We start from the raw sequence: 19,749 nt of genomic DNA on the forward strand, positions 1-19,749 counted from the left end.
ATCTGGGGAACATTTACTTTATAAATGTTTATGTGACCTAATTCGTTTCTCCTTACTGTAAAAGCCAAATGCTTTAAAGCCATCAACAATATAAGTGTCGGTAAAGTTTAACATCTGGCTCAAATAAGAGCAAATTAAAGTATTCATATTGTCTCACTTTTGCTTTCAAACCAGGACATGTATAAGTGTCCAGCTCAAACAAACTTCAGTTGGGGTCATTTTTAAGTAGTAAGAACATTTTTCACCATTTTCTTTCAGCATGTTTATGAACCAAATTAATTATCATTGATCATTCATTATAATAGGATGATGGCATCTAAAGCCTTACTGGCCAGCTTAACTGCAGCATAATATTTACCAATACATGTCAGTTTATGCACCACCTAGGATAGTCTCAGGGCTGAAAATTGTTCAGTAGATTGTGATTGTAGTTCCATTATTAATACAGATTCTCTAATAAATGATTTTTTTTATGATTTTGGTGTTGCATTGTTAAGCTAAGCACATTTATTGCAGGCTAAACCAGATGTTGAAACAAAGAAGTCTCCCAGTTATAAACAGGAGTCTTGTTATGCGTCTGTCAATGTCATACAGTCCCACATCTGCTTTAGAACAAAACAGTTTTGAATGATTCACCAAATAGATAAATACTATTCTGTATTTCCTTCCCTTGTATTTATTTACCCGTCATGTCTTTATCGAGACAGCCATTTTGAGATATTTAATGAATAAATGAAAAACAAATTACCTAGAAAAATGCAGACAAACTAGAGCTCTTTGTGGTTGGAAAATCTTGCAGAGTTCTTATCTGCCAGAAACAAAACAAACCACAACAAGAAAGCTGGGGGTCCAAATTATCACAACCCAGTTGGAAACATTGTTGAGGAACAAAAACGGTAACCGCTGTTTGTATTAGTGTTATTAAACGCAGCATGCTGAGAGAAAATAAGACACTGAGAAGCGTACAGTCCATAGAAAACACATTATCTTGCACTTACTTGGAAGTTGCAAATACGTCTGAGGAAGATTTAAAGAAAACAACCCCAGTGTGTAGAATTGTTTCCTTTTTTTAGGGGTACATTCCTTAATGACAATCTAATAACATATTTTCTTCAGGGAAGCACTCACAATATTTTGCTTATCTAACTTCACATATTTTAGCAGCTTTACTCAATTATGTGAGGAGTAATTACAGTTATTTGTCAATACTGAAATCACATAATTTAAAATAAAAGACTGCACGGCAAACTCCTACCGTCGCCCCATAAAAGCATCATAACATGATGTATTTATTATAAAAAGAAGCATTTTCATTTAATTGATTTACAAATTGTAAATAATGTGCAAGTGAAGCCGGCCAACATTTTGGACACATGATTTATTGATTGCAATGATCACCCTGGGAGGAGACTACAAGCTGACAGTGAAGGATGGGTTTGTAGCTGAATATATTTAACGATACAGATATTAATCTTCGGGGGGCATTTAGATGGATACCACACTATCTTTAAGGCATCATCATAGTCAATATTTCAGGTGAATGACTTGATGTTTTTTGCTGGATGAACTACAGTTTCGGTACATCCTAATCAGTACCTTTGTTAAAGGGAGATGCCTCAATAAATACATTCTGAGGCACTTCTGCATTTGATGAAAGTGATGTACAACAGTGTTGAACAACTTGTGAAGTCCTTGTATTTACATTTCTCAGTGTAACTTAGGAGGGCCTTGATCTCATGTCATGAAGCTCGTCTTTCCACACGTGAGCATCATTTTGAAGTCATGTCTCAGAGAGAAAAGTTCACTAGTCTCTCTACACGTGGGCCTTAAATTCACTTAAAAACTCTCAAAAGTGCGAGTGGATCCCAAAACTAAGAAGAGTTTACGCTGGAACACGGGGAGAGAGTGAATCTACACAAAATCAGATCATTGAAGGAAGCTTTCTAGCCAAATATCATAAATATACTAAGCTATTGACAAAAAAAAGTGTGACATCGTTAAGCATATAATTTGTGTTTCAGCAAATCAGCAAAATTTGCAATGTCTAACTCTACAGTGAGTAGACAAAATAGGTATTTTGGGTCCATACAAAGTGGTGAGTAGTCTAAAAAAAATGCCAGACTCAGAAACTGTTTAACCAAGTGAACAAGGAAGCTATTAGTAGAGGTAGACCATGCAAATTAGGAAAATGCACAAATGAACTTTAGATTACTTCACCAACATCTGGTAGTAATATATGCAAGGAAAAGGATGACAATAGATTTGGAAAGTGTCTAATTTTGACAAACTGTTTCTAGTTCCACAGCGAATAAAATAAGATCCAAACCTAATTGGATAGAATTAAAAATGATTTGAAGAATTACAAGCAAGGCTCTCATTAACTTCACTCATCGTGATTGGCCTACTTTTTTAATTGGTACCCTCTGAATGGACTTCACCCGGTACAATGACTTAATACGTGAATGAAGAGGAACATTCACAAGCCACTTGACATTTTATGATTCATTTCAAGAGTTTATAACAGAAATTACATGATTAACGATTCTCCTGCGGACAATAAAACTGGGGCACGAGGCCAACTCTGGCTTTGTCAAAGGACAAATGTAACATCTCTTTTCTAAATGTGAGGTAGATATTATGTAAGATAGTAGCCTAAAGAGAAATGGTAGCCTGTTGGAGGGGGAAAAAAAGTATCTGATTTGTTCTCTCAAAGGTACAATGCCCTGGAGTTATGGAAAACCAGGGATGTAGCTGGAACCAATTTGGTATTCCAGTAACAGCGCCGCACAGAGAAGGGATAACAAAACAACATCGTATCTGCTGCCGGAGGAAGTTTATGAGCAGGTGTGAAATAGCAGCCGTGTACTTCCGCGATACAAGAATGAAGGAGGAAAAAGGAAGGGATGAGGCAGGAGAGGGGAATGGACAGGGAGGAGGAGGAAGGAGAGGAGGAGGAGGAGGAGGGACACCTTGAACAGACTGGCTCCACGGAGCTGTCTTAACTCACTCCTGCCAGGAAAACAATCCAGACGGTCCTCATTAGAAGCCGGAGTTTCATTACCCCGACTGCAGAGGCTGTTTAATGAACCCTCAACGAAAGAACGCATCCTGCTTCCCCCACCTTTCAGTTCAGGCCTACAAGGTGACATGCCCCTTAAAGCAAACCGAGCTGTCCGATTGGACATTCCAGCGGTAAAACCATAAATGTCCTTTAATGCACAGACAGATGGGAGAGTCAAATGAGAATTTGGTGGAAATTAGGATGATATTACTGACAATACAGAGTCTGCAAATAAAATAATGCTTGGGGCAAGGGATAGGATGCGAGTAATCATCTCCGCATTTATGCCTCAGCTTGACAGTATAGCCTGGCTGCAGTAAACACTGTAATTGGAGCCAGATGGTATTTGGTTAATTATTAGAGCAACAGTTACACATTTTGTAACTGTGGCTGTATTTTAAGGAAATAACCAACCATAGTAATGAAGCTTTAAGATTAAATATGACATTTAATAAAAATCAAGCTGAAATGACAAAATTGATATATTTTACTTTTGTTTATGTAATGGAGAAACATAAATTAGTGCAAAGTGTTGAAGAAGGAGGAAAATGACACGTCTTCAACAATTCTTATTAAACATAAATCACAGGCATGATGAGAATTTGTATTCAGCTTCCTTTAATCTGGTACCTCTAAAAAAATTCAACCAATTTGCTTTAAGAAGTAAGCCAATTACACCTCTGCATAATTAAAAAAAATGTTAATTTGTAATCCCAAATCCCAATTAAAATTCATTTAACTTTTGGTCATAATATGAATAAGATCCAGAGGCATAAATATTTTTGTAAAACACTGCACATGAAAATAAGTCCTGCATATATGAGTAAGCTGCTTTATCAATATTTGTTGTCAAGCTTTGAGGGTTCTCCCTGTTTTTTAAACAAGTGAAACAGAATCTTTTTGAATACTGTGATATCTGCAATGCTCCAAAAGCTACTAATTATCAAGCAACATGCATCTTGCAGGAGATTATTACCACCTTAAAAGACAAAAACAACAGCAGCAGTAGTAGCAAACCTGACAAACCTGTTTATGAAGACAGGTGTCAAATGTTTGGCTCAAGGTTAAATTTGGAAAGAATACAATTGTGTAGCAGGACAGAACCTGTGGCTCATGGATGACTGACAGAGACAGGGCTCTAAGGCAGCTGAAACAATTTCATGTGCCAGAATGCGGGCCGCCTCTGGCGACCAAATACACACATACAAAAACATAGATAAAAGGGTTTGTCAACATAAAAATATATTCTGCATTCATACCCTGACAGAGGAAACCCAATACATCCACAGTGACAGTGCCATGTGGAAAGACTCAACTCGGGTCAAAATTGTCTTTCCTTTCTTAGCCTACAGCCCATCCTGCTTGTCCACAATACAGAGCATGACTACGCTGAAAGTCCAAACCAAGAGAGGAACAAATGAGATCCATCTGTAAATCTGCCAACATCTGAATTGTTTTATAGCCAAATGAAACAGAGGGACACAAATCAAGTTGTATTGAAAGACCGAAGTTTATTGAAGAGTAAAAAATCTTTGCAGTCCTCGATTTAACAAAGCTTGTAAGCAACACGCTAGCTGCATTCAAAGACGACAGATGTGGACCATGGGTTATCTGACATTCAAGAGAGGCATCACTCAACACGCCCACCAGCAAACCCTCTATAAATCTGCTCCCTAAATGTCACATTTTCCATGCTGGAAGACTTTCCAACTCGAATTTGTTTGGCTCTCTGTCAACACCCTCTGATGACGTCAAGGCAGCAATCAGTTCATAGTGTCGCAACATCAAATGACAAATCTAGCATAATTCTGCATTTCAAGAAGACAGCATAAACACAATTGGTAATTTATGCTTGACTGTAAAAATAAAACAACTAAAACGGCTAACGGGACACTGTCTCCCACAGCTTTTCTCCTGCAACTTGGGAAAATAAAACATGTAGGTAAAATACTACTTGACATGCTACTGCCAAACAGCCAATACAAGAGATCCATTTATTATCCTTGGAGTCGACTGGCTGTACCAAGAGAGGAAATAAGGGAGACTGTAGGCATTAGGTTCTATGGTAGAGCCCAGACAGCTTCTGTTGTGCGCATTAATGCATATAAAGGTATATTTGGTGTCTGAACTATTAAAATAGGCAGTTATAAATAGAGCAGAAGTATTCACAGACTTTAGATAGCCACAGGCAGCTGTGATGCCTAATGCACACAAACACTGAGGGCCCCTCTGTACTAGGGGTGCACCGATTGCAGTTTTCTGGCCGATTGCCGATTACCGATCTTTAAAAAGCCCGACTTCCCAAATCCGATTTTGACTGATACTGATTTTTTTTGTCAGTAATGTTGTTATATGTAGTAAGAAAGTCGCTGAGTTGGCAACAGTGGGGTTGCTAGTATTCTAGTATTCATAAATAAGGTTTACCTAGTTTTTATATTGAAGAGCAATACTGAAAAAATCTAAATTGCATCACTACAACTATGGAAACACTTAGTTAAATTTGAGAAATGACACCATACCAAGGTAGACTGTACAGCTGCATGGCATCAAAGCACATTGAATACCATGTATATGGTGATAAATATGAAAAATTGAACCTCCTGTGTGCTTAAAAGTTTACCTTGACCTCAAAGGGAAAGAAAACCTTTGGTCACAGACAGTCAAGGGAAACTTTAAGAACAATAGCACTGGACAGACAGTCTGACCCCACCTATAAACTGTGGTACCCTTCTGTAAACTATGGTCCAGTGCATCCTAAAGTCTCCATGTCTTTTTAAGGAGCAGGAAAAGGAAACGGATGGCATCTCAATGTGTGGTTCCAACCATGGAGGAGGTGGGGACATTATTTTTAACAATGACCCAGAAGAGCTCATCCAGAATATGCAAGATGCAGAATATCAGACGTTGCCAAATTTGGACTGCAAAGTAAAAAGTAAGGCAGTCAAACGGTGCCAAGCAGACCGGGGTACTCCTTTAAAAAGTTTTAAAAGAAATATTTCAGTCGATGACCTCAGGAGGAAGTTTGAAGGACCGTCTAAAACATGAAATGGAAAAGGAAAATGTAGCTGCTATCCTGTTTCGCTGAATGACTTAAGTAATGCCCATTAGTTTATCTCTTGACCTAAGAGGCAAAAACAAAACATGCTTAGAATAAATTAAACTCCAAGAGAATGCGTTTTAAATCTTTTTCTTCAGTGTGTGTGAATTTATCCAAATAAAACAAACTATGTTGATATCAGAGATTCATCAGCTGTGTAAAGCTGGGCTCCCATGATTGCCAATCATTGGTTAAAATCTGTAAAGTCCCTAATTACACATAATTAGTTGAGTCAATTGGTTTTCTCAGCACAGATTTTTCCTCACTGAAGTCTTTTTACTTGATATTATGGTTGTGAGTAAAGACAAAGAACAGTTCTCCTGACCGATACATTGACTTTTCTCCTGCATTTATTGAATAACTGTACATAGCGATAATAAAAGGCACAAATGGGAAGCTGCCTGTCCTTAAAAACAGGCTGGCTCTTTCTTCTTGCTCTTTGAAGGCTGAGTCAATATTTGAGAACATGTACAAGTCACTTCTGGAGAACAGAACCAAGTTTAAACCCCTCCGGCTGCACAACCAGAGAGATTTTACCATCATTTACTTCTGCTAGGGGTGATAAGAATGAGCTAAACTCATTTTTATTGTTCAGGTTTCCCCCCGCCCCCTTTTATTTCCTGAACTGACCCAGCCAAGACCGTCACCCTTCTGGCAGCTTTTATACATTTCTTTACAACCCTTGTGAAGCTCAAACATCCCATTAAATACACTTATTCTAGCATTTTTCCTACATAAATCCCTCTGTGAAGAAAAGTTAGACGCTACTGTCAGCACTGACAGACATGATCATGTCAGAACCTCAAACAAAAGTCTATAATAAACAGCATCCATTATTTGTAAGAACATCTTGGCTTTTCCATGACTGTTTTAACTTTCTCTACAACTTTTCTTCCTGGCCCGTCTGCTGTGTTAGTTGGTCTTCATGATGATGTTTGTTCACTGATGTTCTCAAACAAACCTCTGAGGCCTTCACAGCAACAGCTGCATTCAAACTGAGATCAAATTATACACATATGAACTCTATTAGGTGACTTCTGAAGACAGATGATTGGACAGGACTTCATCTTATGGCATCAGCATAAAGGAAACTCCAGCCTTTCAAAGTTCCACTCACATAGAAAATAAATATCTTAAAAATTTGCTCCAAGTTTGCATCCTCTTAAAATTAGCTGACCAGTAGCATCACTCCACCAGCTGTCACGAGATAACTTTTATCAGGTGCCCGCTATCTACTGGTGGCTTTCTTTGAGATGTGTTTGAGCCAAATGTCTGATACCCTTATGTCTCATATGTCCCAGTCAACAGCGACCGGGGTGCAGCAGATGGCTGTGGTCTGCATATACAAGCCATGTACAGTTAAAGGGCACTCTTCCTGCAATGCTAAAGATAACGTGTTCTACATCTTCCACTTAAGCCTTGTGGGAGGAATCTGAACCAGCCCTGCTCTGTTGGAAATCAAAACAAGACTACTTGGAGGAATATTACCCATGCACACACAAACACAACGCCCAACAGGAGAAAGGAAAAAAAAAAATAAAAAATAGGCTGCAGGACCGCTGAAGGCACACCTTACAGAAATGTGGAAACACGAGAACACAAGTATGTGGAGCTTCAGAGAGATTAAAAAAGATCTCATTAGATTCTTGTGATAAAAACTGAGCACTTCAGTCAGACAGTGCTTCCATACACAGTGGAAAACTGACTCCTTTGTAATATAAACACTCTGTTGAGGGTAAACACAGTACTATTGTGTTTGCAAAAGGGACTAGATGAAGTAGAGGAAGGCTCAAATGCAAAAATCTTTGCATCAACTTTTGCAGGGAGACACTTCAAACAGTTGTGAAGCTGCAGACGTCAAACTGAACGGGGCGAGTCTAGATTCTGTTTCTGAGATGTGCATGCTTTCTTTATGTATAAAAACTAAAATAGCTTAAACAAAACTCACCACTGTGGGAGGAATCCTTGCTATCAGCCACCTTTCTGAGTGCTGACATGATGGCATCAGAAGGAACGCGAGGGCTCTCTACATATTTGGGCTTCCTGGTCGGGCCTGCCGGCACAAACAGAAGAGAAGAGCGAGAATGAGGGAGAGGGTCCAGCAGAGACACTTGCAGAAGAGAAAGAGACAGAGAGAGTTCTCACAGGATTAATACGTTCCAGACGGGAATAGAGATGAGACAGAGCGGTGTCTTAGCTGGACACCTTCTGCAGCACTCCGCAGTTCACGTAAAACTCTCTCTCATACACACACACACTCACACACACACAGATAGCAGCCCTGGTTTGGCTGACAACCCTCAAGACTCCGCATGGCAGGAGGCTTCCAGTTAAACACTGCAAGCTGGCTGTGGGAATGTAAACTACAGCAGGAAACCACAACAATTAGCCTCTTAGTGGACTAAAAATGAGCTCAGACACACTAGCACGTTCAAAAGTAATAAGACAGTAAAAGCTTTTGTGTGTTCATCTATGAGAGCAGGTATTAATTCAAAGAATGTCCCATTTCTGCAAAAGCCGTTACCTCACATAGATGGATTAAGGTGCAGGTGTGCTGATGTGAGAAAGAAGATTTATCTGGGACATTTGTAATGTCCTTTGAGGATCACCCTTGTGTTTAGAGAGTACTTGTAATGTAGTTACTCTTGCAAAATATGTACAGTCTGTACACCAGTGTAGAAGATTGGTTCCTGTTGTCTTTGACAAACAGCATTAGGAAAATGTACATGTACCTTCAGATTTCTTTTGGTTTTGCTTTTTTTGTCACAAATAAATATTTTTTATCAAAGAAATTTTAATTTAAGACATAATTTGAAGATTTGCAGATTTGTAGATTTCAAATTCTCATTTCATATGTTAACAGAAATAGGCAAAACACGATCAATGGGTTCAAAGGTGAAAACCACTGAAGACCAAAAACAAACAGAAAGACCCATCTCACATTTCTTTTGATTCTCAAACTTTGTGGAAATATTCTGTGCTATTAAAAGCCAAAAGGGGAACATTTTTGAAAGGCGGCAATAAAGTTACAGCATTTCAGAAACGGAAGATAATACTGACGATCAAACATGGTGTCCGTAGGGTTATTGTTTTTAGATACTTTCGCCATCTTATTAAAAATGTGTTTACAGAATGCATTTTTGACATTTTTATCTTTATTGATAGATTTATAGTTGGTGCCAAAAGAAATATATGGGAGAAAATCTTTAAGCTCAAATGAATTCGGGTAATGCTACAGAACAACAATCCAAAGCACACCAACAAGCGCACCTCTGGTGGTTAAATAAATAAAGGTTCTAGAGTGGCCTAATTAAAGTCTGAACTTAAATTCAATTGAGATGCTGCAGCATATATGCAATCAGGCAACTCATGCTCAAAGATCCTCCAAAATGACTGACTGACTATGAACAACTCTGCAAAGAGTGAGTCAATATCCCCACACTGCGACATAAAAAAAGCCATTGCATGTTATTGAAATTGCTTGATGACAGTTACAATATTTGGAGGGCTACTCATTTATTACTGTTTCTAAGATTGTTTTGGACAGCTAATTATAATTTGAAAACTGTCTGTGTTTATTCGGATTATTTTTGTCTGACATAAAAATTTCATGAACTGTCTGAAACATTGAGGTGAGACAAAAAAGCAAAAACAGAAGGAATGTGCAAAAACAGAAGAAATGTGCGAGGGGGTGAAAACAGCACTGTAGCAACAGAGAGACTACAAGTAGGGTTGCTCAGTCGAAGGGCAGAAAAGAGCCACTAATCTTTCCTTAAAGGCCACATAATTGTTTATATAGTGAGGTCCAAGAAGAACACGAGTCTAAATATTAAACCGTAAAACAAACCATCGCCCTGGTAACTAGCTGCCTTTCATGCCCTTTTAAGTTCTCTACTTAGAGACGACCATTTCCTGTGCAAAACGTAAATGGGCAGAAAATAACCTAGAAACAAGAGATGGGTGCATAATTGTATCCATAAATCCGTACGGAAACAACTGCCCCCAGACATGACCCCATGTAACCCAATCCAAACTCCCTCCTCTAAACTCCCATTATCAGATGACTATGTGTAACCCCAATCAAAAGATACAGCAGAAATGGATGTGCTAAGACAGGCTTTCCCCATTACCTATTTTGATAACCTGTCACTCCGATCTCAAAGAATTCCTGGGAATCAGGCTCAAGATGTAATCTTAAACCTGTGCAGCTTGATGCACAGTGCCATCTATGGATATCCGAGCTGAAATGCATACAGAATAGCAGGGTTTTGATACCTGAGAACTTCTTTGGCTACAAACTTTGCTGTTTCTTACTGTTAAAATAGGAATCGTAAACAAAATTGAAACACTGAGAGCTTCTGCTGAAAAAGTCAAGAAAATTCAACTCCAAGGGGATCACAGTGGAGGTTATTACGGCTTCCACAAAGGTCAGAGATTCGGTGGTCTCGAAAATATTTTTTTTTCTACACATTGCAGCCACACAATTCTGTGTTCTTTACAAAACTGTGCAACTTTGTAAAGTGAAATGCAAATGAAACACTTCGAAAGTTTTCTTAAGCTAAAAAGTATTTTAGAGTATGTTTACACATCTAGAAACCTAAACATTTTTCCTATTGATCATGTGCAAAGTGGCTAACTGTCAGTCAGAGTGGAAACTGAGCATCTGTGAGCAGCGATTTTTAAAGCTTCACACATGTTTCGGTTCACTTTACATCTGGACTTTGACTGGGCCATTCTAACACGAATATGATTTGATCTGAAGCATTCCTCTGCACTTCTGACTGTGTGCTTGTTTTTATCTCTATCCATATTCCAATCAACTCCAATTAGTTTCTCTGTGCCTCTGTCCCCACAGCATGGTGCTGCCACCACCATACTTCACCACAGAAATGAGGTGTCAGTTTTCCACCACACACATTTGGAATATGGGCCAAACACACTCAAATGTGTTCTCTTCTGGTTTGAGCACCTCCATCCTGTGTTCTCTGCAAGGCTCATGGATAATTATGGGCAAATATGTAGAATGCATGACTAATAGTTGTCTGGTAACCCATTAGTCGTATGCTGTGGATCTCTGTAGCTTTTTCAGAGTTACCACGGTCATTTCTGGTGTATTCCTTGGTCTACGTGATGCTATTTGTTTACTAATGTTCTCTAGCAAACACCTCGGGCCTCCAAAGAACAGCTGTGTTTATATTAAGATTAAATTACTCACAAGTGGGCTCCATTTACTAATTACGTGACATGGAAACCATGTGACATTTTCCTTCCACATTGTCGCAATGCACTATTTTGTGTTGGCCTCTCGCATAAAATCCCTGTAAAATATATTGCAGTTCATGGTTGTGAAGTCACAAAGTGTGAAAAAGTTCAAGAGGGTTTGCATGAAAGAATGCTGCGAAAACAACAATTCATTTCTGGAGGGTCAGGCACAACCCGTTAGCCAGGAGTCACATGCCACTGCTTTGCTTAAAGGCAGACTAGAGAGACAGAGGAACTGTATGCTACATGCTTAGATCAGGTAAATATCTTGTCTAGCCAAAAAAGCTGCCTGATGTGCTTCATGACGGTACTTCATTGAAAACAACAGGAGGCATAGCTTCAATAATCGAAACCATACGCGCAAGTTCATATTCAGTTTACATAAACTCCTCAGAGGAACAGAAGATAAACACATCTAATAACAAACACGTGGCCTGCTATTAGAGGTAATTCTGAGCCACTTCTAAGGACGGAGGGGTTAGCGAAGACATAAAAGGCCTTCTGGCAGGACTGTTGATGTCCAGCTGTCAGACGGGACTCAGAAGACTTCCTTCTTCCTTGAAAATCTCATTTCGAAATTTAACAGGGTGCCATTACCACTCTGCCCTTTTAAATGGAGGCGGTGACGGATAAGCAGGCATAACATAACAGGCATGAAAAGGTCACCGAAATGGAATCGCCAGATATATGACCCCTGAAGGACGTGTAGAGATGGGCAGAATGAGACACACACTTACATTTATCTTACCTAAAGAGCAAAATCCAGAACAATAACCTCTCTATGTATACAAACTTTTTTTTTTTTGCAGAAATCTATTATGCATCTTATATAGGTTAATTGTCCTTAATTGTTCATTTTCAGACTACAAAACAGCAAATGAAAGTTACAGTTTTCATGTAAAGAGATTACAGCCCCACCCATTTATTGCTTCCTCAGTAATGATATGTAAAAACCATCAAAAAGTACCATTATTTTTATTGCAGTAATATAGTTTTAAAGGTGAAATAATTCCTCACATCTCCAGCAGCACGCTTTGGAAAACTAATTTTGTTATATCAAGAAGTAGTCAGATGGATGAGGTTACTTCAAAATAAAAACATTATGCAAAAAATTCATTAAAAGCTTTAAAAGAAAGCAAAGCAAAAAAAAGCAGAAAATACTGATAAAAGAATCAAAAATGAAAAAAAAGAGATTCTCTTCATGGTAAATCAACAAGGCGAGAGGCAACCGTAGAGAACCTGCTGGTGTTCACTCAAGAGTCAGGCATCCATGACCATGAGCCATCAGTCAGCAGGCACAGGCACACACATATGCATGCACATAGCAAGCTGTCGCATACCTATCGCCAGAAACTTGCACAGTCCAGTCAAAGCCACTGAAAGGGAGGATTGTTATGGTTAGGAAGTGATCAAGGAGCTTTCCCCAAAAATTCTTCAACATGGACTCTGACTTATTCACATTTCTACTCATCAATGAGACAGTGTGTCGTCTTTGTGTAGCCAAGGAGAAGAAAAACAGCCTCACAAAGTCGTCTTTATGCTCAAAAAGTTCTGAAAGCCCCTCTGATATCCCTCCGAGTTCTGCATGACAAACAAGAACCAAGGTTACTCACTCTGCTCCTGTCAGTAGACGGGTATTTTAAATGAAATGGCAGCTTAAGTTGTTTGACAGGACAGGACAGTTCCAACTCTGCTGACTGGCAAAGGAAGCAATGGGAATTTATTCAGTGAAGATCTCTGAGGCAGCTCAAGAGTTCATATTTCATAGTAGGGAGGTTCTGTGTGATAAGAAACACAAACCTGGAGTCAAGTCAAGTGCAGTGAAGTAGAGAACAGAAGTTCAGTTTCCAAAGTGTATGCTGCTCATCACAGTTTTCTTGTAGGCTCACAAGATCTTGTACGGCACAGCTCCCAGAAAGCTTTTGACATGCCCTTGAGGTTGTCTGGTTGGTGTCAAAACATATGAGAAGACTTCAGGGAAAGATCACCTCAAAGGAGCATCAAAACAGCTTTGGACAGAGTTTTTGCACAATTTGATAAACCTCAATGTGCAAAAATAAAATGTGCACTCGGATAAAACAGGATGAACTAATGTTCATTGTGATACACTTTTAATTGAGTTGTCCAACAGCCAGCTGACAGTTCAACACACAGGCAGCAGCCATGGTGTAAATTACCCATCATATTTTTGCTTTATAAATACTGGAGCATCAATCTTCTCTGTTTTTAGGGACTTTTGCTTAGACAAAGACATTTTAAATCACTTGTTTTCATTGAAACAATTATCCTTTAGAGGCACACATCAGAATGATAAGAGTAGCCTAAATGTTTTTTTTTTGTTTGTTTTTTAAATAATGTGAAGATAGCATTTCACATACTTTTTTTAACCTGCCTGGCTGATCAATGGATAACTCATTCCTTGAGCCCACTCAAGACAAAACTCCCATCAAAGCTCAAGCTAATTAGGCTTTTTTGATATACACTTTGACCGACATGATAGGTCCCCCTGTAGCCACTCTGCATATTGTTAAATTAATAAACTTGTTAAATTGATACGCTGCCCGTGACAGCAATAAATTGTTATGAAATGCCTTTTTATTATTCTGCCAAACAGCTAAACACGAGTGCCTAACAGCATAATCAGGGTCACCTCTGCTTCTACACACCTTCAAATGTAATTGAAATTTAAAAGTGCAAGCAGCCTCAAACGGTCCTTGCAGCACAGCGCCGCTCCGGTGTGTTTCGCGACCCCAAAGGGTTTCACACACCGCCAACTCAACGCCTTCATAGAGCCCATCAATCAATTCTGCATGTCCCCAGTAGGCGGTACAATGAGTAAGCCTTGATATTACGTTCAGGAAGGGGCTCATTGAAGCTTTGGTTAGAACAATTCAAAATTTGTAAATGGTGAATTTATTAAAACCTGAAAGAGTAGTTCAATCAAATGTGGAGACTACAGACAAGCAAAACTGGGTCAAAATTATCCTGGATTAAACAAGTTCAATCCAAAATGGCTGGCTAGCTCTTTGCTGCTACTTGTTTTGCGACTGTTGCAAGACCTTTCAAATACTTGAAGTTCATGCATGACTGATGTGTAATTTGAGCAAAGAATAATAAACATTCAAGAAATAATAAGTGTCAGGGCTTTTGCTCCTTAGGCCTAAAAACAACTGTAGCCGACATCGACTCATCAGACATTAACCTCCCGTCCTGATAGACTGCATGAATAAAAATCTCCAGTACAAACTTCTTCCTTTCAGTTTGCAAAATGCTGCACTGAAGAGACTCATTCTGTTAAACATGCAGATGAAACATAACTTATTCTAACCAGTGGAGGTCACTGTGGACATACCCTGGAGACAAAGTAGGGAGCATAGAAAGTTTCTGTTGTTGAAGTGGGCTTCAACAACAGAACAACAACATCTGTTATTAACTGTGTGCATTCAATTTAAGTTTTTGTTTTTTAAAGCATCTTTGACCTTTTTTGTAGTCACAGCGAGCAAAGGGGGAGCAGGACAGGTACTTCCGAGGGGTTATGTTAAGCCAAAGGGGTCCTTTGGGGGATGAAGGGCTGTTTGTAAGAAGACAGTAATGTGTAGGTGCTGTTCAACACATGTCGGAGCGTGGTGTTTCATGCCGTAGCTCTGGGCCTGACTGATCAAAGCTGCACCACTCAACGCCACCAGACTCTGAGGCTGAAGCATCCCTCACACTCCTAATTAACTCAATGTTTTCCTGTTGTCCCCCTGTGAAGTTTCCATGAAAAGAACAACCACCAAGTTAGAGCCTTTCAAACTGCAATAGATTATCCAATGTGTCGGGAAACGAAACCCAGCCGCAAGAACTGCTTTCTGAGTCTGTGGAACCACTTCCTTCCAGGGACATCCCCATTGGATGAGAATGAGATCAAAGAGTGTGGAATGCATAGAAGAATACTCTGAAGGTTTTAACTGAATGGCGGTAGATGTTTTGCGCGATCAGCAGAAATTATCCTGGGATGATTGTTAAATATAAACTTCAGTATTAGTGCAGGTTAATTTTGCTTAGACCTTTAGTGGTGGTGTGTCTTGGTGCCGTTTAAACAGATATGGATAAGCAACCGAGGTGCTGTGACCCACACCGTCACAGTTTATGTTCATACTAGTGGGCTTTGGTGCTAGTTTGCTCGTTCCCAGGCATCACTGCAATCACCTGGCTTATCTTTCACTGCAAGTATGAAACACTTTGCAAACACCAACATGGTGCTACCCTCCTTTACAAAACACAAAAATATCTCAGAAAAAAATAAATGGTGATTAGCAACGTGCTCACTCAAGGTTTCCATGAAAGGCAGCAAATATTTTATTATCCATGGGTGCAACATTTATTGGTTAAGTAAAAATCTGTGGCATCTGGATCTGTAAAGGGAGCAGTCGCCACAACCCAATATCTTGTCCAAGAATTGCTTCAGCTTGAAGTCCAAAACAGACCCTAAAAGCAAATCTCTATAAAATTCCCATTCATAACGCCAAGTCTACTTGTGAATGAGATTATAATGTAAAGTTTCTCCTCGCCCAGTTCTACGAGGAAGCCAAAAATGAACGTGAGATAATGTTCAAATTAAAGCTCCAAAATACATCAACTCATAATTGTTTTTGCAAAATCATTGCAATTTACAAAAATAATTTTGGTCGCGATTCAGCTGCTCATTTGCACGTGTCCAGTGATCGGAGACTCTGAAACCAGCACTTTTTGAAACTAGGTCTCAGAGTGAAACTTTTTGAGAACACTCCCATGGAGGTGTGAAGTACTCCACAGATGTGAACGTGCACATGTGCAGAAGGTTTGGTCTATGCAGGCATGGGTAGATAACAAAAGTAGAACAGCTACGTGTTCTACTTTACCAATTTAAATACAACTTATAAGTTGGAACACATAAACAGCTCTGGAAAAAAAAATAAGAGACCACTTAAAATGTTCTCTTATTTTACTTTCCATAGGTATAGGTTTAAATAAAATGAACATTGTTCTTTTATTTCATGAACTGCTGACAACATTTCTCCAAAATTTCAAGCAAAAACTTTGTATTTATTTGCAAAAAATGAGAAATAGTCAAATTAACGAAAAAAGATGCAGCGCTTTCAGAGCTCAATTAATGCAAAGAAAACAAGTTCATATTCATTTAGAACCAACAGCACTAATATTATAACTCAGGAAGAGTTCAGAGATCAATATTTGGTGGAATCACCATGAGCTTCAGTGCAGTGGGCTCTTAATTTTTTCGAGAGCTTTATGTTACATGAGCACTTGGTTCATCTGAGACGTAAATGGGTTACCATTGGGTTTCTATTGCTCTGGCATGACAGCTACGGCGAATTCAAGGTGTCTTGGCGGTCTTGTCTAAATGTGGAACTTTTCCAAAAAACGGCATCCGAAAATCCCGGCAGTTTCCAGACAGCGGTCTCGTCTAAACGTAGCCTAAATGTAGTATTTCAAGTTGCTTCTCCAGCTCCACAGGAAAACAGCATTAGCACACATGTCGATTTTGTCACCAACCTGAGACATTTCCTCCAGCAAGCGTTTATTAACTACAGGTGTGAGCTCTTCCCTCTAAAGGGTTTCACAGGCACCTGTGAGGATAGTGCAGGAGAGCCAGACCCTGCCCCCAACATCCTTCAACTAGAGACCCTCGAACCTATCCTGTCTGCCCATTTTTTCCTCTCATCCATGCCTTCTAGCACTCCAAGAGCAATATGCTTTTAATGAGTCTCCTCTTCTGTGTCCACAGGGTCCCCTTCACCTTCACAAATTATACCTCTTCTCTAAATCTCCCCCTCCTTATTTCCCTCTACCCATTATTTTGTGGATTCAACAATGATTGCCAATTTAAAAGCTAACTCAGCAGAATTACCTTAAAAATATAAACTATAGTAAAATATGTTTTGCTTACATTCTTCAAATGCAAGTTAAATTTTAACAAAATTGAACAAATACTCATACAAACAGGTTTGTATGAGTATAAAACCACACTATCAGCTTCCCATCTGCTGGTCTTTACACTAAGCAGATCAAAGCTGCAGCCTCTCTAAACAATAGCTACATAGCCCACAGATGAGTGCCACATGTGAGTGGGGGCCACATTGACCACTTAAAGGATTTCTCTCCTCTTTGCCAAGTCTCCAGAAGACAAAGATTCAGGTTGGAACAAGTTCAGCTACAAAAAAAAAGGTATTCATGGCTTTGAAGCCCTCTACAGCTGGTGACAATGTTCTCAACATGTCAAAAAAAAAGTCCAAGAGGAGTTCGATCCAGAGTAAATAGACGCCTATTACCATCCGCTGAGTGCACACTGTGTTGCACCTTTTCTTTGAATCGCGGTAGTCAAATAAAAAGAGGAAGTGACGCAACGGTTTTCTGCAAGCAGATTAACCGCACATTAATCAATGAAGAATATTTTGGCTGTCAAGATATGAGTGATTAATGTAGTTATGATAAAATATTTAACACATTCAAAGTTAATGAAACTTAACCATATCTTAATATAAAAACATCACCTCCAACACTGAAGATTGTGTCAGGGTAAGAAAATAGAGAGTATTTAAGGATAATTTATATTCTGCACCTAATCAGAATAATGTTGCTTTAGAAGCTCCAGAGGTGACTACAGGCAACTTGAAAAGCTTTTCTGTTACAAAGACTCTTCTTGCACCTTTATCAATCTCTCTTTTAGAGAAAACACAAAGAACACAACAAAGAAGAACAAACCTTAACACATTTCTATACCCTTATGTATAGAAATGAGAGTAAAAGAACTGTAAAATTGAAAAGTATTGACACGTTGGTATGGCTGACCAAAAATAGAAAATGTAACGTTAACGACTGAGTTGAAATTAAGAACTGGAGAAACTGTACAAATTACAGATGCCGTCATTTGATCCCTCAAGGTCTGAATCAAGACATTTTAACATTGTGAATAACAGAGTCTGTGAAAAAACTCCACTCCTGATACGGGCTGTTGATGTACAGTTGATGATGTACTGTTGATACTAGTCAGTATCAGCAGTATCAGGCTGTTGTTACTCATCAGAAGGCTGATACTGACTGTTGAGATTTTATGTGAGCTGCATGTCAGTGCCTAATATAGGCCATGCAACTTATAAAATTTTATCTAATGAGTCAGGAATTCTTTTAGCAAAGTGTTTTACACTAAAGATTAGGAAATCAATCAACCAGAGGTCAGAACTGCCAGATTTGCCATCGGTGGGCTTTGACTGCTTTGTCCAGTTTATGAAATACATCAAAATTAAGGAGTTGGGAACAGCAGATGCCAGACAAATAGATAAAATCCACAAGTATTTCAGACCATTGTAAAAACAATAAATCTATAACTGCCTATTTCAATCGCTAAAACATAAAATATACCTTAAAAGGCATTAATATGCACAGTGGAAACCACCTTGTTATTGCAGATAAAGTTAAAATCAACACTATTCTTTATTTCTGCTTTTGGGGGAACAGCCAATCAGAGGCAGGAAAAATCAATAGTGCTCCTGAATTAGCTGCTTTGCAAACAGCAGTCAACAGCATGTCAAGGAGAATTGCTCCTAGGTATTTAAAAAAAAAATTACAAATAGGCAAATTTCCCACAAATAATTTGGAATTACATAGTTCAGGAAAATCTGCAAAGCCAGCATATAATTATTAAAACCTCCCCAAAATCAACCCAGATATTTACAATTAATTTTTTCTTCAACACACAATGGGATTGTGTGTCTTACTATACAAGATGGATGATATTTTTATTCTTACTGTACAAGATGGATGATATTTTATAAGTCAATATCTCTTAATAACAGCCGTTGATGCCACAAATATTGCCACAACATCAAAGTAATTATCATGCAGCTTAAAATATGAAACTCGTATTTTAAATGTACCACAAAATTAGTAAGTACTACAAATAATAAAATAGAGAGCTTCAAAAATGGAAAATTCTGAAATCGTTTCAGAAGCAGCAGAAGTAAGGACCAGCTCATTAAAAAAAAAAAAATAAAATAAAAAATACCTGGAGATCTCTTGTTTTGGCGTAAGGGCATCATGTAGGACTGTCGTGGAAGAAGAGGTGAGGAAGGAAGAGACATTGATACTCCCTTGGCAAATCCTAACTTCAGTGCATCATCTTGCGCATAAAGGTGGCTGCTGCCAGGCCCCTGAGGCAGGGGGTTTCCTTCAGGTGGGAATCTTCTTTGTGCACCATGACTGTTGACATCACCTGCTGAGGAGAACAATAGTTACCTTATGCCAAAAACAAAGCAATGAGATCAAAAGAAAAGTTGGGATCAACTACATT

At 38.8% G+C, this 19,749-nt stretch overlaps 1 protein-coding gene across 2 annotated transcripts in view; it reads right to left on the reverse strand.

Moving 5' to 3' along the window:
• The window catches only part of tanc1b (tetratricopeptide repeat, ankyrin repeat and coiled-coil containing 1b), a 100,532-nt gene that overhangs the window by 48,983 nt on the left and 31,800 nt on the right, over nt 1-19,749 (reverse strand). For both annotated transcript variants that reach the window (XM_007546608.2, XM_016668715.1), the window contains exons 3-4: nt 19,465-19,671; nt 8,107-8,211 (exon numbers count right to left, since the gene is read on the reverse strand). In XM_007546608.2, the coding sequence (XP_007546670.1) occupies nt 8,107-8,211; nt 19,465-19,671 (312 nt within the window). The remainder of the gene's footprint in view (nt 1-8,106; nt 8,212-19,464; nt 19,672-19,749) is intronic.

This window comes from Poecilia formosa, unplaced genomic scaffold (genome assembly GCF_000485575.1).
Source record: "Poecilia formosa unplaced genomic scaffold, Poecilia_formosa-5.1.2 Scaffold16, whole genome shotgun sequence".
Lineage (NCBI taxonomy): Eukaryota > Metazoa > Chordata > Actinopteri > Cyprinodontiformes > Poeciliidae > Poecilia > Poecilia formosa.